Here is a 27,605-nt window from a genome sequence, read left to right on the forward strand (position 1 = left end):
GTGCAACAATCCAATGACACATTTCACATCACAGATAGAAAAGCGACACTGTTCATGACCCACGTCTCTCCCCAAGGAGGCCGGACAACGCAAAAAGATGTTATTGGAGGACGACCTTCGTAGCATTAAGCGTAGCCTCGTCCAAATTAACAACCTTCAAGACCACATATGTTTAGCCCGAGCCATCGTGGTGGGACGAACGCATGCCAACAAGAACGATACGGCAGAAAGGTAAAGAACCTGGAAAACTATTCGATAATCGGACCGAGCCAAACAACGAAGCGAAGCAGTACTCCTGTTACAACAAGCCAGCCTGTCCAAAGACACACCCTGTGGCATTCCTGAAATGCAAAAATTGCAAGATGTCATAACTTCACGCTACGACTTAAAAGTGCACCCTCAAGAAGTGCGCGGGTCTCTGTTGTTTCCAGGCAAATATTTTAAGGATGGAAAATACATTCACGTCTATTATCACACTGAACATTTCGATGTCATTACCAGTATCACCGCAGTCTTGGGATACAGTTATTACTGTGAGAAATGTGACTATGGCTATAACAATCGAGAGCAACACAAACATTGTGGATCGAAATGCTCAGGATGTTTGGCCTCTCAACCCTGCCTGGACGAAGGACAAGATTGAGTACATTGCTATGCTTGACAGCGCACTTTTGTCAGCCCTGCCTGTGACCAACAACATTTAAATACACAAGGTTCACAGCAGAAATGTGCTTGAATACTGCAGAGATAGTGTCCTACGTGTGGACAAGGCATACTGACCAAATCGTGGACTTGAAACACCAACACTACATTCAAAAATATCAACGACAACAAGATAAAGATGACCAGAAGAAAGGGAATTTCATCTTTTTCGATTTCGAATCATGCAAGAGACCGGCCTTTTTATTCTTAATTTCTGCGTGGCTCATCGAGCGTGCTAGAAGTGCATTCAAGAAACTATCTTTAGTCATTGCCCTCACTGCAACAGGATTCCTGGAGGACGTGAAAAAATATTTCGGGGGCCGAACACATTAGCCGAATTCGCTCAATGGATCTTAGACCCGATCGACGAGACGTGGAGCCAAGAGGACATGGAACGTCATGCCATGTTGATGGCCCACAATTTCTCGGAATACGATGGAAAGTTTCTTCTCCGATACTATACGGAACAAGGCACCGAACGTCCTAAAGTGGCTTTGAACGGAGCCAAAATCATTTCCATGCAAGTGGGACAAGTACAGTTTAAAGATTCGATGAGCTATTTGGCCATGCCTATGAGTCGAATGCCTAAAACGTTTGGAATGACATAAATAGCAAAAGGTTACTTTCCACACTTTTTCAATATCGAAGCCAATCAACATGCCGTTCTACCCCATTTGCCTGAGGCTCACGACTACGACCCCGACAATATGCGCACCGAACAACGAGAAGATTTATACGCTTGGTACCAGGCTCACGCCTCGGACCCCTTCGACTTTCAGGAAGAAATGCTAAAGTATTGTCGTTCCGACGTTGACATTTTACGCTGTGGAAAATTTCGAGAACTGTTCATGGAACACGAAGGGGTCGATTCTTTGAAAGAAGCTTGCACCATTGTCAAAGCGTGTTCCTTAGTGTACCACCAACGATTCATGCCTGAAAACACCCTGGCTGTCATCAGTCCTCAAACGACCAACTTTGTCAAACGTTAATATCCGGTCAAGGCCCTACGCTGGTTACATTACTTGTGCGACAAGGAAGAGAAATGGATTCAGCACGCCCGCAACGGAAGAGGCGAAAATACCATCGGAATCTACTCGGTACATGGCTAGGACTTAGAAAACACCAAGATCGTGTACGAGTTTAACGGTTGCTTATTTCACGGATGTCCCGTCTGTTACCCTGAACATGTCACTAAAAATCAGCTTTTACAACGAACTATGGAAGACTTGTACCGGGCCACTTGTCAGCGACGCTTGAAGTTAGAACAGCAAGGATACCAAGTGGTGGAAATGTGGAGAGTTACCAAAATCTTTTACACAACGTTATCTTAGTGAAAGAGGAAACTTCTGAACGAACTGTGATGTGCAAGTTAGTGACTAAACTATTTAGATTCGCCACTGGTGTAAAAATCATCTCTGGGCAGACGGTACACTTATTGTCTCCGACAAAAGAGAGGTTTAGTATGACCTAATCATGTATACTTTACAAGAGAACATTCGTGGTTTGCCAGTGGAGTTGAGAGAACGCATTTACCGAGAACTGGTCAAAATTCCAGTGAAACGTAAAGAACAATTGCATCCGTTACGACACCGGTGTTTAAACCACTGGTACCTGAACGCTATAAGGGGACTGATTCATGAGAACGTGATCCAGTGGTCAGACCTTGTTAAACACTTCGAGGACGAGAAGGATCAACATGTTCATGATTTTTGTTACTTGGAGATACACCAACTGCAACGAACTGAGGAAGAAGAGTTGAAGGATTACAAAAATCTTTTACGCAACATCTGCTTAGTAGAAGAGGAAACTTCTGAACGAATTATGAACTGTAGGTTAGTGATTGGAGCATTTAGATTCCCAACTGGAGAACGAATATCTCAGGGCAGAAAGTACATTTATTGCTTCCGTAGAAAAGAGGGTTATAAAAACAGGCTGCTATGCAACGGCTTTTATCAAAAGAGATTCAACAGATTCCGTGGAAGGAACTCAATGACACTATTCAAACCGTCGATGATTACCAACATTTAGTACGACAACTGCATCCATTGAATTTGGGTCGACGTGTGGTTTGTGTCTTAGTGACTTGTTTTCTGGGATTTCGTTTACCAGCCGATTCCTTGTGGACTATTTACGATCAGTACTTACCACTCATTCAAACATGACAGTGGTTCCTTTAAATGGTCACGAGAGACTCATTTTGCTCAAAGCCTTGGATTTCATTTGGATACTTCTCGACCTCTACGGGAAAAAAAGATTCGACAACGTTTAGGTACCGAAGAGTGTATGACGATGTGTGTGTAGCTTGTGACTTACACCCCCACTGGACAGATGTACGTGACTGGAAAAAATGGGATTTTGACGCTTGGACCCGAGAAGTGGTCCAGTATGCTCAAGGATTGTGATCCTTCCTTCCAACCTCCCAGGAAAAAAGTCACTTTTTAACCTGTGTTAGTGACAGTACCAGAAGAACCCGTCACCGAGGACAGGACTGTCATGGATATTCCTGAAAGACCCTTTCGGGAGGACACTTGTGTGACATTACCCCCTGTAGAACCTGTAACAACATTACACCCTGTCCCTAGGACATCTTGGTTACCCAAAACATCTTGTGCAGAGACTTGTTTATATACCACTTGGACCGTTTTAATGTGCATTTTATCGTTGTACTTAACCCTTTGGCTTTTATGTATTTTAGCCTTTCGTGTTTATTTTTAAAACATCATTAAACGTGTCCTGAAAAAGTATGAAAACTATTGTCTTGTTTTTCTTCCTGTCACAAGTGACATTCCTGACACTATGGCTACCTCTGTAGTCTCTGCTCCCTCTTCCTCCACTTTCAAAGTCTTTGACGAACACTTCGTGCCAGTTGGTAGGCTTTGTATCTTCGCCATCCCTTTAACATCCTCATTGCTAGACCTAGCGGTTCAGGCAAAACCGAATTTGTCAAACGTTTGATCGAACATAAACATCATTTGATCGATCGTCCACCTTAACGAATCGTGTGGTGTTACAACGAGTGGCAATCGGCGTACAGTCTCCTGCGAGAAAGTCAAGACGATTCCATTGTGTTTGTGGAAGGCATTCCTAACGAAGACGACGGAATCGTGTCTGACCCCCGTCAAACCCATTTGGTCATTTTCGACGACATGTTAAGAGAAGAAGAAGAAGAAATCAAACTTTTGTTTACGTGCAAAGGGCAGCACCATAATGCCAGTGTCATTTACATCACTCAGAATTTGTTTCAACAAAGTAAAGCCCATCGCACCATCAGTCTCAATGCTCATTACGTGGTCTTGTTTAAAAGCCCTAGAAATAAATTGCAAATGCAAGTCCTAGCCAAACAGTTAGGAACGCCTTGGCTAACTCAGGTGTATGACGATGACACTCAAACTCCACACGCCTATTTTCTCGTCGATTTGAAACCCACTACCCCCGATCATTTGCGATTTCGTGCCTATTTGTTTCACCACTGGTGTCAAGACGGTGGGCCTGTCCTCTACGTGTCTCCTTCCTCGACTTAACCCAAAAGTATCAATAAAAACCTCCGACACTTTTCGTCTGTCTCACACAACGTCAATATGACGTCCCTTCAGTCTCATGTTCCCGTCAAATTGATTCGTGCCTTGCATGCCATCAGTCGCGAAAAAAATCCACAAATACGTGCTCGTGTCTTAGAAGCCAGTCTCAAAGAAGTCTTACGATGGTTCACGGTGACAGCACGTCAATTACTGCAAGGCATCATTCAGATTCCTCATCAAACCAAACGCTTTTTTGATAGAAACAAATTAGCTTTGACCCAATTGGCCGATGTCCGCATTGACACTCAAACCAAAAGCCAATCATTTTGAACCCTGGAGGGAGCAATGCTCTAGGATGTGTCATCATTCGCTACCTCTTAAAATGGGATCCTAATGCTCCCAAAGTTCTCCCCCCCCCCCAAAAAAAAAAAACACTCCTAAAAAAGCCAAACGAAGCCCCACGAAGAAAAAGAGCAACGGTGTCAAGACCAGGACACAACCCCAGAAAACGAAAAGCCCACAGAAAAAGAAACAGAGAAGTCCTCCCAAGAAAAAGAAAATCGCACAGAAACAGCTTCTACTCGCAAGAGCGGAACTTCAGCCAGGACGAAACCTCACATTCGCAAACCACGGCCTGCAAAGACGGTGACCGCGTCTCCGGTAGAATCAGGTTCATCCACTTCTCCGTTGATGACGCCATGATTGCCTGTGTCTCCAAGAACTTCTCATCCAATGGTGACACCCTCCTCCTCTTCAGCTGCAGTGGCAGCTGCTCACAAAATACCTGCTCCCAAAAGCAAAGTCCAAGAGAGATCGGGCATGTTACAGAATTTACTGGATTTATCCAAGCAAGATCTGACTCGATTTAGTCCGTTGCGAACACCTCCACGACGCGTGATGCCTGTCATCAAGCTGATACGACGTAAAGACAATCAGTGGCCACGCGTTCCAGTATAAAATAGGTCTGAGACAAATCATGTGTATCAGTGTTTTTGTGCTCCTGAAGACCCAAAGATGTCACCCTCCAGAAAACATCCCTCTTTTAAACCCATAGGAAAGAAAAGGAAAGGACTGCCTCCTCGTTTAGCTTCTCCACCCATGCGGGAAAAAAAATCAAAAGGCCTCCAGAGATGTCATCGATACCGTGTGCAAATGTTGTTTGAACGTCTTGAAAGGTACTATCCCTTTGTCGAAACACCAGAAACAATGCTTAGGCAAACATCGTCACGTTCTTCGTCAAATGGTTCAAAAGAAAATCCCCATTCATCATAAGAAGAAGATGTTATTCCAACGTGGAGGAATTTTGGCACGTTAGGACCTTTGCTGAAAGGAGTATTGGGAACCATACTGGAAGGACTCGTGGGAGCAAGATAAAAAGGACCTCTGGAGTCCCAAGATCTCAGACGTGACCCTTGATATCGAATGGTAGGACAAAAACTAGCTTTAGTTCCTTACAAACGATGGATGGAATGCCATCGCTGTCAACAACGAACCCCGGATTTGCCTTGCAATCCCAATTTGACCGAGATGTCCCAGTTACAACACGAATTGCAGTCGTTGATGGATCGCCACGATTTGTCTGAAACAGAAAAATCGCAAAAGTACGGTCAACTCTTCAAACTCTGCAACTGGTGTAGAAACAAAGCGGTCGTCACCCTCTTCGATGGCAAACTGCAAAGGCACCGAATTTCTAAACCAAGCTTTCCAAAAAGAATTAAAGAAACGTGACATTCATTTTTTTACAAGCGAGATTCCTGAAACCAAGGTCAGTATCGTGAAACGTTTTCAACACACTTTCAAAGATCGTATGTGGAAATATTTTAGGCATCACCACACTCTCAAGTACATCGACATCTTACCGCACCTGGTTCAAGCGTACAACCAATCTTACCATCGAAACATTGGACGTGCCCCGCAATATGTGGCTCACGACACAACAAAGTGCTGGTTTCTGATCGCCTCTTTGGTATGTCCCCGAAGGCGGCTGTCCCCAAGAAAGGTGAAGTGTTAGGTGCGCATTGGCAAAACCAAACGCACTTTCGACAAAGGTTACTTACCTAGCTGGACCACCGAATTGTTTCGTGTCACTGGACGAGTGCATGGCCGTCATCTTACCGTCTATAAATTGGAAGACATGAACGGAGAAGTGTTAAAAGGAATGTTTTCTTGCCTGAGTTACAACGTGTCACCAAAACAGAAGACGAAGTGTACGACATCGAAAGCATTCTCGAACACAGAACCCTGTAACAACGTGTCAAAGAAGTCAAAGTGCGTTGGAAAGGATAGCCACCCAGTTTTGATTCTTGGATCGACGCTTCCCAAGTCATCGACTATAAAAAGAAGTAACCATCATGCCCTTTCACACAGCTTCAGCTACAGCTACCACCGCAGCGACCACTCCTTCACCCAGTTCTTCTCTGCAAGATTTAAAGAAACAACCCTTGTAGGTGTAGTGTGGAGAACGTGTGCCTAAAACACAAATCGTCTTTTTTCTGCCAAATCTTTGTGATATAGTGGGTCATCGGTGCAACCATTGCCAATTTGAGTTTGCAACAAGAAGACAAACAAGTGTGGACCATTTTATTGAGCATTTGCATCGGTTACCTTCTTCCCAATCCATCTCCTCGAACGGGAACAACGGGAATCTTGCGTCCAGTGCCAGTCACCACTCAAACAAAAAACAACAACAACAACCCCATTTTGGGCGGAGACAGTCCTGACTTCCAGTAACCCCTCGGACAGCCACATAACTCTGGAATTATAAGTCACCATAACCAATTTTACTTAACCTTACCCAGTGGCAGTTCCATGGAGGTGTTTCCCCACAACACTTTGTGTTGTTAAACGGCCAAATTCCCTCAGGGCATCCAGTTAGATCACAAAGCCCATTGGGAAGTGGCTTTGGTAGAAATGATTCACCCGACACAAATCCAAAACATCACTGAAAATCAATGCACTTTCCACGTTGAAATTATGAACCTCCAATTAAAAGAGGAAATGTCTAAAATCGGGTTTTCAGGTCCCACAAAACCAGTAAGAAATCCATTATTCAGCATCTACATTGTGAAAATTCCGCCAGGCTATAATTTTAGTGGTCAACATTTGGTGGACACCATTGCGGACATGTTCGAATTAGCCTTTGGCAAAGCCCTGAACAGAGCCTAAAGAAGTGTTAAGATTGAGTGCAATAAAGTGGCTGGTCGCCTACTGATGAAATTTTAAGATACCGAAACGTTAGGCATTACATTTAATGACACATTGTTTGAAATTTTGGACGGACATCAACAAATGGTAACACAGAATTTGAGCCCAAAGATCAACAGTAATGTGGATTTTTACAGGGCATTTGGAAACCCGGTAGAACTGAACCAAGGGCTGAATTTGATCTTTGTGTACTCCGATGTGGTGGAGTACAACGTGGTTGGACACACCTCGGTACCATTACTGCGTGTCATCCCTAACAAAGTAGATTCTACCACGAACGCTGTCGAGGAAGGTGGAAACACCCATCACGTTCACCGCGAATTTGTACATCCTCACTATTTGCCCGTCAGCAAGTCGTATGTTGACACTGTCAACATTGCTATAAAAAGAGATCTGGGACAAAATATTCCATTCACCAAAGGGAAAGTCAAGGTGAAACTCCATTTTCGAAAACGGTTCTCTAACGATTCGTAGGTCATGTATCCAGTGTACAGCGAGGACACGGTTTAGGAGATATGTTGAAATCAGCCTTTCGTTTGGTGGCTCCTGTTTTGAAACCAATGGTGACACGAGGATTACAAGCCTTGAAAGATGACGCATTGACACAGGGTAAAGAATTTCTCCAAAATGTCATCATCGACAAACAAAACCCTAAACAAGCGTTCTTGAGAGCAGGCAAAAATGTCTTGCTGCAAACGGGTAAAGACATTCTGGGTCGACAAGAAACGCATATAAATGCTCTGAATGCTACTGAGTCAGGCCCTCCCACTTCCCTAGTGGCACAGCAAGGACGAGGCAGAAAGAGACGACGAAGAAAACACCTCTTCAGAAGACTTCACATTTCTAAAGCTAGAAAGACTAAGAAAAGAAGAAATGTCCGAGACTTAGACGTTTTTGATTATTAAATTATAGAAAGACAGAAAAAAATGATGCACCCAGATTCTTGTGCCTGTTCCAAGTCGGAACTGGATCTGTTTGACATGTCCCCCCCCCCCATTGATGACGATGCAAGAATCCCAATGGGTTGCATTTCATCCCATCTCCTCTTTGACAATCTCAGCTCCCACTGAGTTTGAAATCAAAGGACAGCCCGAACATTACATTGATCTGAATAGCAGTTACTTGTACTTGAAAGTTAGAATAGTCGAAGGGATCGATAGTGATAATCTAGAGGGCGACGGGGTAGTAGCTCCCGTCAACGATATCATGCATTCCTTGTTCAGCGCTGTGGATTTGTATTTGAATAACAAACTGATCAAGCAGTAGCATGGATACTTACCCTTACCGAGCATACCTGGAAAGTCTCTTGACGTACGGAACAGAGACCAAGAACACTCATAGAAACCTGACACGACAAAAAAGTTTAATTGCCTAGATGCCAACAATACAGGGTTTACAGCTCGTAAAGATAAAATTGCTGGAAGCCGTAGTTTAGAACTGATGGATCGCTTTCATTCAGACATGTGGTTGCAAGAGAAGTATTTGCTGAATGGTGTCGATGTTCGCCTGAGACTGAATCGCAACAGTGCCGCTTTCCACTTGATGGCCGATGCTACTTCTGCCAATTGCAAAACCATCATTCAAGAAGCCAGACTTTACGTGCGGCGTGTGGAAATGTTACCTAAAGTGGGAAACGACATCAATCACAATTATGAGCAGAACGACCGCCAAGTATCCATTACGACGCGTGGAAGTGAAAACCTTCACCTTTCCCAGGGGTCAGCGATCCATGATCGAAGATCATCTGTTCCAAGGACAGTTACCCAAACGTGTAATCCTTGGCATCGTCAGGAATTCAGCCTTCAACAGAGACATCCAGGAAAATCCTTTTGAGTTTCAACACTTTGACGTGACCATGACTGAAGTCAGTCGCGATGTCAAGACCTTGTATACCCGACCTTTCGAACCTGACTTTGACAAGAAGAATTACTTGAGGTCGTACGTTCCTGTACGAAGCCACAGGACAGTTAGGGCCAACACCAGTCACGGCATTACGTACGAAGAATATGATGGAGGCTACGCTTTGTGGGCTTTTGATTTCACTCCAGACCAAGGCAGCGACGAGGGACATTTCCAGTCTATAAAATCGGGCCAGATTCGAGTGGAACTTCAGTTTTAAAAAGCGTTGGACAAGACAGTGAACGTCATCTTCTATGCCGAATTCGATAATAACATAGAAATCAACAGTTTCAGAGAAGTCACTCTAGACTATTAAAAGTAATGGAAGACTGTTATCCCTCTTTACATAGTGGATAATCTTTGGACATGGAATGTGAGGAGACCGTGGACAAAAACGAAAATGACATAATGATAAAGTCCAGATGGCCAGAACAAGAAGAACATTTAGTCTCCTGTTTTGCTACATACCTGTTAGAAAAATGTAAGGAATTCATCAAGAAAGATTGCCATAGATGTCAAAACGATCATCCCAGTCAAATTCAACACGATAAATGTCTGATGCTGAGTCAAGAAGAAAAATTGGACGAGTATCTGGACGAAGCTTGGAGTCTCATCTCGGACGAAGACGTGATGCATCAGTGGTATAAAGGCTTGCGTGAACATTCTTGTCCTCCATTAACAACTAAACAGATCCGTCGCATCGAAGCTCTCTTAGCTCAGAGTTGGGAGACAAGGCGAAGAAACGGTTACTTGTCAGACTTTTTCAAAGAGAAAGTCATGATCGAATTTACCATTTAGTATTACCTGTGAAGAAAAACAAGAAAAAGAAAAACAACACAAACATGGATACCTGGGAACTTTATTACCTTTTGAACCACAGTTCGTACACTGCTACTTGGAATCCTGTCGTATGTCCAAAAGATGAACTACCTCATCGCAAAGCTCGAGACCATCAAGCTTATGTCATCAACACGGACGACAGTCATCTCCCCGGAACTCACTGGGTAGCCGTCTACTTTCCTCAAGAAGGTTGTGTGGAGTATTTCGATTCGTATGGATTGCCCCCTTTGGAAGATGATATCATTGACTTTATGAGAAGAAATGCTCAGACAACATGATTCAATAATGTGAAATTACAAGGCACATATTCATTGATGTGTGGACAATACTGTGTGTATTGTCTGCATCATCACAGTCTGGGACATTCTTTAGAACATTTAGTGACTTATTTTGATCCTCATTCTTCTAGAAACGATGAGAAAGTAGATCGATGGTTCTGTGACTATTATGGTTATATCTTATCTTTAGCTAGGAAACGTAATGTACATCAATGGCCCAATGACTTCCAACAGTGGAAATCACAATTTAATTCATAACGTTGTCAACATTGTCCAAAATAGATAGTTGAATAAAATGTTTGCTAGTTTATTGAATTTTTTTTAGTTTTAAAAAGATTGTTAATTGTTAGTTGTGAGTTATTTGAATAAAAATGTTGTGTTTTGAAAAAAATGCGGTTATCATTTGTTTGTCATGGGTATCATGAACCATGCTCTTTGACTTCTCTCTATCCCTCACATCAAATTATTTTAGCGTTCCGACTCGAATCCGTGTAGGGGTGTTTTCCTTTGCGTCCGCGCTTTTACCCTAAAATCGGGGCAGTCTCCAGTCTGACCACCTTAAACAACATCTTAACAATCTGGCATGAAAATTAACACCTCTACAGGTGACAGCCATAAACAAATACCTAGAATTACCGACAGGAGCCAAAATCAGATGGTATAAGGTGGGCTTGAACCCAGACCATCAGGACCATCCACACCCAATCAGATTTAGGAACCAACGACCCCAAATTAACAATATATAATGTGGTCTAAACTCCAAAGACCATTAGATCCCGCAACACAAGGCTGCAAAACAAAGACTATGCATTAGGAAGTATAACCTCAAATTAACACGCATAAGGTAGTCTAAAACCCAAAGACCATCAGATCCAGCAGCACAAAGCTGCAACGCAAACAGAACTATTAGACCACTAAAACCCTAAAACCAATACAAATCAAGGTGGTCTCAAATACCCAAAACCATCAGGGCCCGCTACACAAGGTTGCGACATCAAAACCCATGGCTGTCAACCTGGGTATCTATCTTTAACCTACTCTAAAACAGCACAGAGTTATCCTCCAAATTATGCAGGACGACACTTTTAGAAACTATACCCTGGAGCTTATAAACGCTAAAAACTGTGCCATGAACCGCCTCCTGATCCATAAGCCTCCTCCTCATCTGCCACGACCGAACATCAAACATCACGTGTGCAGTGCACGCCCCCATAGCAATATACACGCGTGCGCGTTGGGTCCAATCCCACTCGTCTCAAATCAGCAAAGCAATGCAACCTAAGCAATGAGTGCGTGCTGGGTCCAATCCCACTCACCTCGGCCATACACCCAAATCGCTAGGAACTAAATAGTACCTCGATCTGACGGCCGAATTAATAAGTGTTTCATGAACACATAAAAGCCTGGGAGATGTGGCTCTCCTTCCTTCCCACAGGAGTAATTAAATAGCACGCTGTGCGTGCATAAAATAGTTATACATGAACCATTGGAGCGAAAATCACTTTAATCCAACTAAGTAAATAAGTAAGCCTGACCATCCATTGTCGACTCATCCTCCTACGAAGATGTGCTCAAGACTAGCCAAGTTGAACGAAGGCTACGTGAATTTGCATCGGGTCATGACAAGGCTGATACCGAGACCTAGAGAGATAGACAATGTAAGAATGTTTAAAGTCACTGAAGACCTGCTAGAAGAGCTCTTCAGAGAGAAAATCAAGAAGAAGAAAGAAAATTGGACGGAGAAGTACAGACTTCAGAATCAGCAAAGAGAGCGGCAGCAACAAGAGCAGCAGGAACAAGATAGAGGTTAATGTCGACTGCCGTGTCGACACCAAAGAGTTCTCCTTCTCTTTCCGAAGAAGCGGACCCTATCCTGTGGGAAAGCCTGTCGCCAGACGAACCCGCAATTTTATATCATAAAACATTGCCATAGCTCCTCGTTCACAAAAACAGCCCTTTTCAGGACTACCCAATACTCTAGAAAAGAAATAATCATTCAATTGCCAATGGTACGTTAGTGAGTTAGAAAAAACTACAGAAGTGCGTCTATAAGCACATAATTTGTTAATCTTGGTTAGAATGTGTGACTCTAAGTCCTTAGTTTCCGTCGCTTGTCAAAAAATGTTCAACGAGTGAGTGTCAGTAATAGAAGTGAGTGAGTGTTTCTTTTAGGTCCGCGCGTTTTTGGTGATAATACGGATAATGTAAGTTTTGGTATCAACACACGTCTCACACATCATCATCATTCAACCAGGGAACGTCGACCGGTTAACATCGTGAGCAGTGCAAGGCAGCCGACCACGTGCTACGAAGCAGTACAGTGCAGCCTACCGCCGTGCCGCTCGCCAAAATAGATTCGACATGCTGCAAAATAGGGCATTGCAGCATAGGTAATTCAACATGGAGCACAAAGGGCATTGCAGCATGGAGTTACACTGGGAGACAGAACGACACAGAAAAGAAACCGGAGCGCTCGTTTCTAGGAATTTTAGAGAAAAGGAATGAGTAAGGAGTGGACTTAGCTGCGACACGTGGGCCGTGACCAACCAGCATCAAATAAGCAAAAAAGGTGGCGCGACCATACACACGGAGCCTGCAGCCCACGGAAACCTAACGACCCAGCCATTCTCAACCGTTCAACGTAACGGAAAACCAGAAACTTGCGCATTAGCACAGTATCAACGCTGATGCCGGAAAATGTCAGAGCTTATAAAAAAATCTCAGTGGAGACCAAACCAGACCTGGTGACATTCCCGAACTCGATTTGAAAAGGTCGAGCAACGTATTAAATTGCCTGGTTGAATGTTGTGTTCTCATTTTGGCTAGAGAACCAATTTGATAATATCTATTTTTCATGAATTACCTAATTTGATTTATTTTGGTACCGCCGTCTAAATTCTGATACTCAATTTTAAACCATGCGTGATTCAAACTGATATAAGTCGTTTTAGACTTTACTGATTGGTTCCTATTTTAATCATTCATGTACACTTTGTACACTAAATTCAAACTTGTCCGTAAAAATTTATTCAAAATTGATAACTCATTTTATTTGATCAATTGCAGAGGTGGCTTACACATTATTGGTATTTTTATTGTCCATTAGTACAACTGGACTCATTTTGAAATAAGTACGGGCTAGCGTTTCAGGAAGTACACAACATCCATGGCTGGCTTGCCGAGTGCCTTTTCCTCCTTCACCACGCTCGGATATCGTACACGTGGCAAGATGTGGAACGATTTCCACTTGCCACACGACCAGGTGTCCTAGTGTGCCGTCATCGCTGCCGACCAATCGCAGCGGACGTTACATACTGCTTGGGTTGACACCTGGGGCAATTTTAATGCAGACTGAATTTTCACTAACATGAGTGCGTGCTTTCACTGTTCTCACTCATGTAAGAGCCATCCATTTAGGTTGTTAAGAACATAATGTTTCTACAATCTAACGGCTACAATCAAGAAGTACTCTGAGAGTACATAAATGCCTGGGGGATGTGGCACCATTCCTTCCCCCAGGATTTATCAAAAAGGTGCCATTGGCACCATAAACAAGAGGTACATGTCTAATGTAGACGAACACCTCTATAATTCAATGCAACAACAACAAGTTTTGGTATCAGGGGATGTTTTCCTTCACGTCCGTGCTTCGATAATATATACGGATCACTCGTCAGTCTGGCTAACCATTGTCAACGAGACGACTAAAATAAGATGAGGAGCAGAATCGCCAAACTGATTGAACTTCAAATGCATCTGGAGTATGCACGAAGATTCTTGGACGAGATCGCTATGGAGGCCGTAGCAGAGGAAGACAGGATAGAGGAAGAGGATGAGAAGAGGAAAAAGAAATAAGAGAAGGAAAACAAAAGATATATCCTGCCTCACGTAATTATGAGGCATATGTGTGAGGTGAAGAAGTTGCCACATACAGACCCAGTACCAGTACCACAACCACATCGTCAACAACAACAACAACAACCAGTAGAGCGCACACAGGAGACAATGAGGCCAGTTCATCCTCGAGTGGCGCAAAGAAGGCAAAGAAGGCAGAGGGAACAACAAGTGTTCACTATTCTCCAAACGGAGAAGTGGGATAGTGAAGCCACTCATCCCCCTCTGCTCTCCCAGCCACAAGGGTGAATTGGGAAGGAGATTGGAGCAGACTACGAGTGTTCGGTGCTCGGCCTGGAAGATGCAGGCGTTAACCAGATGCATCTGAAGTTTAAAAAAACAACCCTTTACAGGGCTAAACAAACCTCTAGAAAAGAAACACTATTTAATTTGCCAATGTGTGAATGTGCAGTGGTGTGAATATAAACACTCATTTCCTGGTGAGATTGTGTGTGTTTATGTGTGTGTTTGTGTTTGTAAGCGCTCACGTACGTTTGTGTGGATAGTAGATTATTGGGTTTTGTAAGCGCTCACTTACGTTTGTGTGCATAGTAGAGTGAATTGTTTTTTTAACCTTCCCTTCTGTGTGGATGGTATGTTTGGGTTTTGTTTTTAGCTTGTTGGCGTGTGTGAATGGTAGATTTGGGTTTGATTTGGCTTCTTCGCGTATGTGAATAGTATAATTTGGGTTAGTTTAGCTCCTTCCCGTGAGTGAATAGTATATTATGGTTATGGTTTTTGCTTCTTCGCGTGAGTTGATAGTATAATTTGGGTTTGATTAGGCTTCTTCGCGTGTGTGGATAGTAAATTTTTTGATTGATTTTCCTTCTTCGCGTGTGTGGATAGTATATTATGGTTATTTTTTTTTTTTGACTGCTCACCTCTGTATGGATAGTAGATAATATGAGAAGAGAAAATAGGGGATGTTTTCCTTCACGTCCGTGCTTCACAGATCAAAACTCAAAGCGTTCGTCGTTCGCGCCATTCTACGGAATAAGCAAAGAAGATGGCAGCAGTGACAACTTTATTCAACGATTTGAGAGATATCTATTTTTGGATATTGGATGGGACATACGTGGTGGAAAGATTGAATAAGGAAGGGAGATTTGGAGGTAGTCTAAACAATGTGAAGAGTCTTGGAGTAGAGAAAGACCTGGTAGAGGGAATAATAGAGGAGGAAGTGGAAAAATAAGATGATTCATTGACCCACCATATGTGAGAGTTGGAAGTTTAAAGGAGGCACTGGATCATGTCATCGAAGTCCGGTGCTTCCTAGAAGACAGCTTTATTGGGCCAACTGGTGGTACTTAAAGTGAGGTCTAAACCAGCTGATAAAAGCAGAAGAACTCATCAGAAAGGTAATGGAGGTAGAAGTGAAGAAGATAAAAGAAAATAAAGTAAAGAAAGAAAGGAAGAAGAGAATATGAAGAAGAAAGTTGAGTTTGAAAGACTGAATAATAATTGGATGAAGATACAAGACAAGTTTAGAACATTAGGTCATCCAGACTGGATTCCAGAGTTGAAAAAGGAGAAGAAGGAAGGAATAATTGGGAAAGTGATGAAATGGATGAAGAAGTGGAGGAAATTGAAGAAGAACCCAAAGGCCCTTTTCAGGGCCACTCATAGGCCTCGAAATGAAATCACTTCCTTGCCTAACTCACCAAAAAAAATATTTTTTAAAATGATGTATAAGTGTTTGTTTCTTGTCTGTGTTATCTCTGTACACCCACTCTATGCTTAGTACTGTGACGTCACCTCCCCTAGTTGGAGTCGGGTCACAATTAATACTTCCAGTTCAGTACCCACTAATGTAGTTCTAGTCTGTTTTTAGAACATTTTTTCCTCTCTGATTTTGGTGGTGATAGAAGAGTTTTATTTATGCATTTTTGGTAGGGATTTAAAGGTAACTGTTTATTCTTGATAATATGAGCTCAGGGTGTTGTTGTCAGTGTGTATTTCGGCGACAGTGCACAGTGAGTAATAATGCCTTGGTGATGATCTGGAAGTGAAATCTGTGTTCTGTTTACATGCTGCTATGTTGACAGTCCATCATCTCAAAAAAGAGCAGGTCAGTCTTTGACAAGAACTTCACCTTGAAGTCATCTTTGAAAGTATTTTAGAATTAACATATGATTTGCATTGATTGTCACACAGTGGAAAGGTCAGTGCTGAGAAACAAATGTAGATAACATATAGTAAAATCAATGGTGTTCTATGTTCAGTTACAACATTGTTACCAATCTCCCCTACTGTGACGTCAGACGCTATCTTTCCCTTGTCCCTATACAGACCCAATAGTCCCCATGCTCAATTCCCCTTGAGGCTATAGTGACCCAGGGTGCACTTCAAAGTCTTGAGGCTATACAGGCCCAATGGGGGTCTGTAATTCTAATTCCCATTGAGGCTATAAAGATTGAGGCTATACAGGACGGGGGGGAGGGGCATAATGTTAATTCCTTTTGAGGCTTTATCGCCCCACTACACTACTGACGCTATAGTATCCCACTACTGCAGGGTGTAACAAAGCAGGAGAAATATATTTATCTCCATTTACCAACCTCGTGCACAATAAAACCTTATTTCTTATAACAAATACTTTACTTGCATTGTCTATTGTATCAGCAGAAGGCAGTGCTGTAACAGATGTATCCTACAAGAAGGTTATGATACCGTTTTGGAAATCATACATTGAGTTCAGTGGGGAGCAATGATCTGAAAATATTTTCCGAAGTTTGTCAGTTGAACAGGGGAAATAGCAATCATATATTTTTGACATCCGATGAATTATAAAAGGAGAAATGCTGAAATTTTAAAGTCAAATAAAGCAGTAGAAAGGGAGGAGAGGGATAGAAAAACTCTGAAATGATGGAGAGGATTGGGAAATAAGAGGGGAACGTGAAGAAGAAAAAAAATTAGTTAGTTTTCAGTAATACTGTGTGGTTGATGAATTTTTAATTTTATACCTATTAATTTAAGGTGGTGGTAATACACGTTCGGGGTCGTCCATTAATTATGTCAACAAAATGTGGGTAATGGGTTTGAAGAAGTTTGACAATTGTTGACATGGGGGAAGGGGAGTTCAATATAAATTGACGTCAACAATGTTATTTTTTACAATAAATTTAATAAATCAAAAAATAGGAAATTAGTCGGTGCGTTGGTATGGTACACAATCGCTCGCCCGTCAACAGCCCACCAGTTTAATCCTAAACCGGTTGAGCTCTTGCCAAGGAAGTCATAGTCTTGCATCATTATATTTTGTTTTTATTCAATGTAGATTGTAGACTGTAGACAGATTTTTAAGGGAAGCTGTTACCAAATCGTCGGGTGTATCGGTTCCACAAGAAATGAATGAATCAGCCACTATGTCCATTATAACAATTTAGGAACATTTGGCTTCCCCATGGGAAGATGATAGAAGCTAGAATATAAACTCTCGATTTTTTCATGAATTCAAAGTGTTATAGTCAATTTGAAATCTGTTAAACAAGTATGAAAAAAATGTATTAAAATTTATTTGTAGACCTTTTAATTTCCATAATTCTATTTTTAGCATAAAAGCCAGCCGTATAAAATATTGTTAGTTTGTGTGTGGGGGGGGTAAAATTTTATTAAGGGGGTCACTGAAAGTTTGACAGTTGTTGACAAGGGGGGGAGGGGTAAAAAAATTGCCTAAAAATTGTTGACATAATTAATGGACTCCCCTTCTCATACATTTCTAGATCATTATCTTGAATAAAACAGTGCTGCGCAAAATTATAAATTATGTCCTTTGTCTGTAGTCACAGATCTCTCTCTCTCTCTCTCTCTCTCTCTCTCTCTAAAAATATGATTTCCGGATCCTTGCGAGATGTACAGTATGTCACATGTTCGAGAAACCCAAGTCACCCACATTGTGGTCGGTGTTTCTCCATGGTGATCGGAGTTACAGATATCAGAGGTCGGAATAAACCGCAATACGCTGGAGTTTACCCTGCCTATATTGTTATAATAAAATCAAGTTTGAGTAAAGAAGAACTAAAATCAGATGCTGTTTGAATAATGAAACCTGTTGCAAGAAGCCCGATTGACTGCTCCCTGTACACGCGAAGTACTTGATGCTACGTTTAGCTCCTGTCTACAGTGGAAATCTGAATTAGCATATAATGGAACATATAGGAGAAAAACCATTTAAGTGTGAAATATCTGATAAAAGATTTTATAACAGTGTAACCCAGATTGAACACATGAAGATACACACTGGAGAAAAACCATTTAAGTGTGAAGTATGTAATAAAATGTGTAGTCGGGGTGAACATCTACTGATGCACATGAGGATACATACTGGAGAAAAACCATTTAAGTGTGAAGTATGCAAAAGAAGGTTTAGTGAAAGTGGAGGTTTGAATAGGCACATGAGGATACATACTGGAGAAAAACCATTTAAATGTGAAGTATGTGATAAAAGGTTTAGTAACAGTGGACATTTAAATCTGCACATGAGAATACATACTGGAGAAAGACCATTTAAATGTGAAGTGTGTAATAAAAGGTTTATTGCAAGTGGAAATTTGATTAGGCATTTGAGGATACATACTGGAGAAAAACCATTTAAGTGTGAAGTATGCAATAAAAGGTTTAGTGATAGTGGCGGTTTGAAACATCATTTCTGGATACATTCTGGAGAAAAACCATTTAAGTGCGAAGTATGCAATAAAATGTTTAGTCGAGGTCAACATCTACGGAGGCACATGAGGATACATACTGGAGAAAAACCATTTAAGTGTGACATATGCAAAAGAAGGTTTAATGACAGCGGAGATTTGAATCGGCACATGATGATACATACTGGGAAAAAAGCATTTAAATGTGAAGTGTGTAATAAAAGGTTTGGTAGGAGTGGAGATTTGAATAGGCATATGAGGATACATACTGGAGAAAAACTTAAAGTATGAAATATGCAAAAGAAGGTATAGTGAACGTGGAAGTTTTAATAGGCACATAAGGATTCTTACTGGAGAAAAACTAACACTAGACCGTAACGATTTAAAGAACTTCTGCCTAGTTTCTAATCTCCCATTCATATAAAAAATCTTAGAAAAGGTTGTTCTATCCCAACTTTTTTCTCATCTGAACTCAGTCTTTTTAGCAATGTCCAATCTGCATATCACCCTTGCCACAGTAAAGAAACTACTCTTCTAAAATTTGTTAATGATATTCTCTCTGCTTTTGGATAGTGGTAAGATTACAGTCCTCACCCTCCTTGATTTGTCTGCAGCATTTGACACAGTAGACCATGATATATTACTTCACTGTCTCCAGCATGTATTTGGCATTCATGATACAGCCTTACTGTGGTTGAAGTCCTACTTGGTCAACAGGACACAAATTATGTCTGCAAATGGTATACAATCCAGTCCAGTTAATCTATATTGTGGTGTTCAACAGGGGTCTTTTCTTGGACCTGTTCTCTTCATTCTATACACTCAGCCGCTCTCAAGTGTCATAGATCATCATCCAGTGTCTCACCAATTGTATGCTGATGACACCCAAACATACAAATCTAGCCATCCAACTGAAGTTGATGCTACCATCCAAGGTGTAGAGAGCTGCATTTCTGATGTGAAATCATGGATGACATGTAACAAGCTGCAGATGAATGATGATAAAACTGAGGCCATTCTGATCACAACACAAAGACTTTCTCATTCACATCCATTACTTCAAACAATAAATATCAGCAACACCAACATTAAAATATTAAATTCACACAATCATTATTAAACCTAGGTGTTACTCTGGACAGTACTCTCACATTGCACCAACATGTCATGAACATATGCAAGGCTGTATATCTTGAGCTGAGACGCATCAGCTCCATTTGCAAATATCTTTCAGTTGATGCCACTAAGACACTTGTGTGTTCATTAGTACTTTCAAGACTGGACTATTGTAACTCGATTCTATCTGGTTCATCTCGTATCTACTCCAGAAACTTCAAAATGTTCAAAAGACATGCTCGGATCATACCTAAGAGTACCACAATTAGAGCACACCTCGCCGCTGCTATGTACCCTACACTGGTTATCCATTTGATCCAGAATCAAACATAAAATTTATTCTCTGTGCTATGTTTCACTGTCGGACTATAGTCCAACATATCTATCCATCCTCACCCATGTGTACGCACCAGCAAGATACTTGCACTCCTCTTCTGACAATCGTATACTCATTATTCCCACTGTGAAAACAAAGTTACATGAACAACGTTCTTTTGCATACCAGGGCCCAGCAACATGGAATAAATTGCCTACTGAACTTAGACACAAAGACACAGTGATCTCATTCAAGAGTACTCTTAAAACTCACTTATTTCGACTGCAAGAACAAATTTAAAGACCTAATAATGTTTCCTACCTTAAATATTTTCAGCATGTTTTTATGTTTTCTAATTTCATGTTGCTTCTTTTATAATCATATCATTATATATATGTATTTTATGTTATAGGTGTTGTCTAATGTTGTAAAGCACTTAGAGCAGAGGTGGGCAAACTTTCCAGTGCAAGTGCTGCATACACAAATTTACACCTTGTTGCGGGACGCATAGTTCATTAAGTAAAATAATTAATATTTGAAATGGCAAAAACAAAAAGTTTTTCTAAATAACATCATAATTAATTTTCAATTGTTAATATGTTGTTAATATTTGAAAACTTAAACTTCAAAAGAAGCACATTTATTTGATAGACAGAGTATCATAAACAGAGTCAGTGCGAATGATGACTTGTTCCTAGTTCACATGAAAACCCTTGGCAGGCTGCATGTGGCCCATGGGCCATAGTTTGCCTACCCCTGGCTTAGAGTTTCTAAAGATTAAGCGCTATACAAAGTCATTATTATTATTATTATTATTATTATTATTATTATTATTATTTAAATGTGAAGTGTAATAAAAGGTTTATTGCAAGTGGAAATTTGATTCGACACATGAGGATACATACTGGAGAAAAACCATTTAAGTGTGAAGTCTGGAATAAAAGAATTAGTGATAATGGCAGTTTGAAACATGTGGATACATTCTGGAGAAAAACCATTTAAGTGTGAAGTATGCAAAAGAATGTTTAGTAACAACGGAGATTTGAATCAGCACATAAGGATACATACTGGGAAAAAAACATTTAAATGTGAAGTGTGTAATAAAAGGTTTGGTAGGAGTGGAGATTTGACTAATGACATGAGGATACATACTGGAGAAAAAACATTTAAGTGTGAAGTATGTAAAAGGTTTAGTGAAATTGGCACTTTGAATAGGCTCATGACGATACATAATGGAGAAAGAAACATTTTAATGCCAAGTATGTAATAAAAAGTTTAGTGCCAGTGGACATTTGGATCTGCATGTGAGGATAACTACTAGATAAATTAATTTAAATCTGAAATATATAATAAAATATTACAGTGGATGTCTGAATCTTCTGAAAAATAACTTCAGTGGCTGGTCGAAATGGATTATGATGGATTGCGAGAAATAATGCCAAGGAAAGGCAAAAGTAAAGCTACTCCAAATCAGTTATGATGGATTGCAAGAAATGATACAAATTAAAGACAACAGTAAAGTTATTCAAAATGGATTACGATTGATTGTGAGAAATAATGCCAGTAAAAGAAAAAAACAGAAAAGCTACTCCACAGTTTATCATGATGAATTGTGAGAAATATTACCTCTCAAAAAAGTGAAGGCAAATCTTTTCTGGTTGAATTGGGATGGATTACGTGAAATATAATGAAGAAAGAGATGGATAGCTTCTCCAAATCAGTTGTGATGGATTATGGGAAATAAGGACATGAAAAGACAAAGTAAAGCAGTTCCAAATGGTTATGATTGGGATTGTGAGAAATAATACCAGGAAAATACAAAAGTAAAGTAAGAAGTAAATATGCACGTCCTTTCACGAGACTGGCACTATGGCAATGCAAGAATTGTCAACAGGTTTTGACATCACAGTAGCCTACAATACAACCAACTTGGTGTTGCATCTACATTGATTAAACGGTCAGTTCAATTTGTTCCTTTATATTCAGGGTATCATCTGAAAAGTACTTAGTTACCTCTTAATGTATACTTAATTACTAATTAGGACAGTGAGACCTTAAGACCATCATGCCAAAGATAGAATTGTTATGTATTTTGGGCTTCAACTTGGAATAACGCAAGAATTTTTAGTCCCGAGTTATTATGATCTTTCTCTATAAATTGTGTGACTTGCAAAGCAATATAAATACACTGATCATCCGTTTAACATCAGCTGCATAAGTTCCTTTTTTAATGGAGGATGTTGATGGAAACTTTGTTTTGTTCATTTTGCTGAGAAGTACTCGAATAATAAGACCGGTAACGTTGCTTACATAAAACCTATACCATTTCAATCCAGAGAATCCAGGATCATAATATTTATGATGATGATTGATCTATCAGTTGCTGTAGGACTGTAAAACGGTCACATTTTGTTCACTTCATTGTTTCCGTTTCCATATAGTAGTAAATCCAAGATAAAGGGGTTTGTTTGCAAAAGCAGAAAAGTCAACTCATGATAGGTAAAAATTATGTTGACAGTTTATCATAATTATGTCTTGCTTGAAATAAAAAGCATAATATGTCCATTAAAAAATTGTTCTTCCAAGTAAGCCAAAGTGTACCCATTCAGCATAATAGAGATTTTTTCTAACTATAATCTATATAACTACTGTATACGGGAGCCAAATAGCTGGCCTTTGTTATAAGTGAGATTTTTGTAATGGCAGAGGTTATGATAACACTGCATGGGAGCCATACAAGGGGCCAGGTGTTGTAAGTGAGAGATGCTTATATTGAATAAAGCTGTGTCATTTTAGTGTATTTAATAATGTGAAATTGCTCTTCAATTAATTTTAATAGGTCAAGAAGTAAAACTTCATTGTGCTGTTTGAAGCTCTGACAGTCAAAACTGTATGGCCTACTTTCAATGATAATGATTCTAATATTAAACAGTCACACACACAGAAAATATTAGCTATATATTAGCTGTTTCTTTTTTTAAAAAAACATAAACTATCATTTTGGTGAGGTAGCCAGTCCCGTAAACTAGAAGTTGGACAAGGTCAGCAACAAGATGAAATTTTACAGAAACCACAGCATATAATGAAATAAACAACAGTAACAAAAAGGCAAATTAAATATGCATAACAGGAAATAGAGGTGAAGGAGAAGTTTAAGAGAATCTTTGTTGGGGCTTGCAATGAGACAAGGAAATCCCAGTCATGGGGCTTCTTTTTTGTGCTCCCCATGAAGCTCCATGACATGGATTTCCTTGTCTTGGTACAAATATCATACACTTTTTCAATTTAATTAAGAGATTCAAAACACAGTATTATTCATCAGGTATTAGTATTGCTTCTCACTCTATATAAAGGTCATCAGGTTTTCGCACTTTTTTTATGATAATCTGAATAATATCTAAGTAGAATCTAGCTATATATGCCATTTTAGAAAAGAGGAAAATTCATGAAAAAGGTCGTAATTGTTAGTGTTGGATGTACTGCACATTGAGCATCTCAAGCCACGTGATATTGTTGTTCAAAGTAATGCTCTACGCTTTTACACGAATATGTTAATGAGGGCAATGTGGGCATCCTGTTGACCCTAAGTGAACAGGTTTCATATTTCATCAGGTCTAATTTGGTAAATGTTCTGTGCTTGGCAACACTACAATACAATACAGTGTACAGACTGCCATACAGTTGTGTAGTGACGGATCAGATTTCTAATTCATGTTATTCTTGAAAATGAATATATTCTTTCATGGAAATATGGCAAGTGTTGCTATTAAGGTTTAATTAATAATAGGCTAAATGGAAATCTTGTGGAAGATTGTGTGGACTGATGCATGAAACACTCTGATTGGTAAGTGCATGAATTTTCATTTTTTATATAAAAAAATTATTAAACTGGCGCTATTTGAAGATGTTTAACAAGGTTTGGAAAAGACAGGTTTGGTATAAAAAAAATTATAATTTTTGCGGTTGCGCATGGAGAATTTAGATTTAAAAAGAAAATATTTTGGAGTCATAGATGTATATAGTCTGTGAGCCTGGAACAGTAATTTCTATCAAAGTTCTTCATAGCTTCACTAATTTGATCCTATCTGTAGATCAGCAAATGTTCAGATTAGCATCATTAAATATAGTAACAGTATCTAGTTCATTTCACACAAAGCATATAAAACTAATTAGTTAATTTTAGCTTCAGTAATGGTGTTGACCTGAAAATTTACTGAGTTAGCCCTATAGATAGGATCAATTTTGTCATGCTGTGTAGAACAAAATATTATTTCGAGCTTAACACCAAACAGATCAACTTGGTGTACATGTGTCTGTCTCTCTCTCTCAAAATATTTTATTTGTAATATCCTCAAGGTTGGTGAGAACTTTTTAGTGTTCTGTGTCAGTTGTTTGATTTTAGGCCAACTCCATCAGGCACATCAGAAAGCAACAAAAGTTTCTTTTTTTAAAAGTACTTTTCGCATGGACACCATGACTGCCATGACCTGACTGAGACAACCAGATTGGATAAGAAAAGTACAGTTAGCAAAACAGCTAGATTTCTGTTACATGACTGAGAAAGAATACTCACTGGAAATCTTGGCATGTACATAGATATATATTGAATGAAGTCCTTGAACACATTCTTAAGTTGGGGGCCCCGAGTGGTTGAGTGGTCTAAAGCGCTCTCCATTATGGATCACTGCCATCTCACCTCTGTCTGCGTGTGTTCGAGTCTAGGATTTTGCCAGTGTGGGTATGTGAGAAAGCTTGCCAGTAGCTTCTTGTGGGTCGGTGTTTCTTCCTGGGGTTTTCCAGGGTTCATCCTCCACCAATAATACTGGCCACCATGCATAGCCTATCTTGTGCTGAAAAATGGCGTTAAACCCCATAACACAACATTCTTAAGTTTGATAAAATACATTAAAACAGCTTTTGTTTCTTCATGAACATCAAGTTACTGATACACATGATAGAAAATTTGGAAGGCATCTCCCACCCTGAGGCTGAAGTCCTCATCCAGGACGGTTGTAAACAGAGAATCAGTTCTTAAGACTGTAGTTGTTGTCCATTTTTTATTTATAAAGCTGTATATAAGAAAACAAATAAAAGTCTTAAAATCATCACCTAGTTCTTGTTTAATTATTTGTATCACATATTAAATGATAAAACTAATATAAAAGCATCCACCTTGATGCAGGAGGTTGTGGGTTTGATCCCCAGCCATGTCATACCAAAGACTTACAAAAATGGTACTAACAGCTGCCTCACTTGGCACTCAACATTTAAGGGGCTAGTGTTAGGACTGGTCGGCCTGGTGTCAGGATAATGTGACTGGGTGGGACATCATGCTACAAGTCTGTGGTATGATGCCCCAGTGCTAGACATCACTATAAACTGTCACACTGCAGACGTCGTAGCGATATGACTGAAAAATTGTTAAAGCTAAGTTAAAAATCCAAAGCACATGCACACACAAAACTAATATTTAAACACACACACATACACATGCACCGATGAAAGAAGGCTTCTGATCAATTTGGACTCATGCAATTTCTCAAGAAAAAGCACAGCAGTTTTAAATTCCAAGTATTTACATGCAATGTCTCGAGAAATTAAATATTCCAAGTTGAAGCCCAACTATAGGTTACAGCAGTTGTATGGGAAAATATCAACAAGTTTATTTCTGAGTAATACTGCATGACCTTGAGAGTGAAATATTAATCTGAAAGAAACAAGTTTATATTTTCCCATACAAATGCAGTAACTTTCTTTAAACTATATACTCGTTTCTTTTTTTGTACATATGGTTTAATAATAAAGGAATACACTATAAAAAAAAACAAAGTAAATGAATTTATGCTGTATTTCAGAGTAAATGCACAACTGTAGATTCTTTAATACATTGTAATAATATTAATGCGCACATAGCACTGCCAAGAAACATTTGAACTTAATCGCGTGCTTGACATTAGTTTAAAAATAATTCTTGTTGTGGTCTACTTAAATTGAAAATTTAGAGTATTATTTTTAATGAATCTTCATTGAAAAAACTTTTGCAGTTGATCTGCAATGTATGGATTTTTGTTTTTCTGTTGATCCGCTCATTTCTGCTTAACAAATTATGGTGGACTGGATTTATTGTGTCAATTCAGTGCAGTAAAGAGAATGTGATTTCAGTTTGTAATGTAGTCGAAATTACAATTCAGTTTCCGCGTATATTGTGTTTTCCATGACTTGGGTTATGTGATTCGGATTTGCAGAACTAAGAAAGTACATTTTAAGGAAATTCAAGATGCATAAATATAAGCATATTAAATATCTTTCTTATTACCAGCTAAAGAAGACATTTTTTTGTGCCGTCACTTGCTTGATCGCTGTCGGAGGAATCACAGCTATCACCTGTAAAGATATAATCTGGCTTCTAAAGCCTAACATTGTATCCAGATTACTAAATAGGGGAAAATGCAGATCAACTGTTCTGTGACAGTCCATTTAGCTAACGGAAATAATACTTCTTCGTCATCTTGGCTTATTGGCTCTGAGGCTCGTAGTTACTGCGTTTATCACGTTTGTTGGGCATTGCCAATATCTTGTTAATTCGTTTGCTTGTTTGAAAGTTTTGTTTGTGACTCACTGAACTCGTCCACATCGTTACCTTTATTATCTCTACTTTCAAATGGACGAAACAGCATGCTTAGTTTATTCACAAACAAATGTAATAAATCGAAAGAAGAAGCGTCTGCTACATGAACGTACATTGTTTACTATCAAAGTAGGTCCCAACACACCATACTATTTTAACACTCACATGCAATATGAAGCCTTGCAGTGAGGAAATATTCTGAACGATCTTTACAATGTGAAGTTAACGCAGACAATAATGAGTATATAATAATTATAGATTATTGAATTTGTATGGAGTCGGATTAATAATGCATGACCTTTGAAATCCAGTACTCATCCGAGAAAAAGAGTTCATATTTTCCCAAACATATTGCAGTAACCTTTTTATTATATACTCATTTTCTTATTCTACCTTAGGTTTACTTATAACAAAAGAAATAAAAGCAATTAAATGTGTGCTCTATTGAAACATAAATACATAACCGTAGATTCATCAATATGCAATAACAATATTAATAATCACATAGCACCAACTGCTGCTCAAGCAGTCATGTGGGGATTCTCCAGTAAATGGTGGACGATGCCC

General features: G+C 39.7%; 1 protein-coding gene across 1 annotated transcript in view; it reads left to right on the forward strand.

The window, feature by feature from the left end:
- The window catches only part of LOC149782588 (uncharacterized), a 79,906-nt gene that overhangs the window by 41,073 nt on the left and 11,228 nt on the right, over nucleotides 1-27,605 (forward strand). Inside the window, exons 2-3 of the mRNA XM_089935158.1 lie at nucleotides 18,475-19,263; nucleotides 26,730-26,831. Of these exons, the coding sequence (XP_089791284.1) occupies nucleotides 18,475-19,263; nucleotides 26,730-26,831 (891 nt within the window). The remainder of the gene's footprint in view (nucleotides 1-18,474; nucleotides 19,264-26,729; nucleotides 26,832-27,605) is intronic.

This window comes from Sinohyriopsis cumingii, chromosome 15, assembly GCF_028554795.1.
Source record: "Sinohyriopsis cumingii isolate HCF-2022 chromosome 15, ASM2855479v2, whole genome shotgun sequence".
NCBI classification, from domain to species: domain Eukaryota; kingdom Metazoa; phylum Mollusca; class Bivalvia; order Unionida; family Unionidae; genus Sinohyriopsis; species Sinohyriopsis cumingii.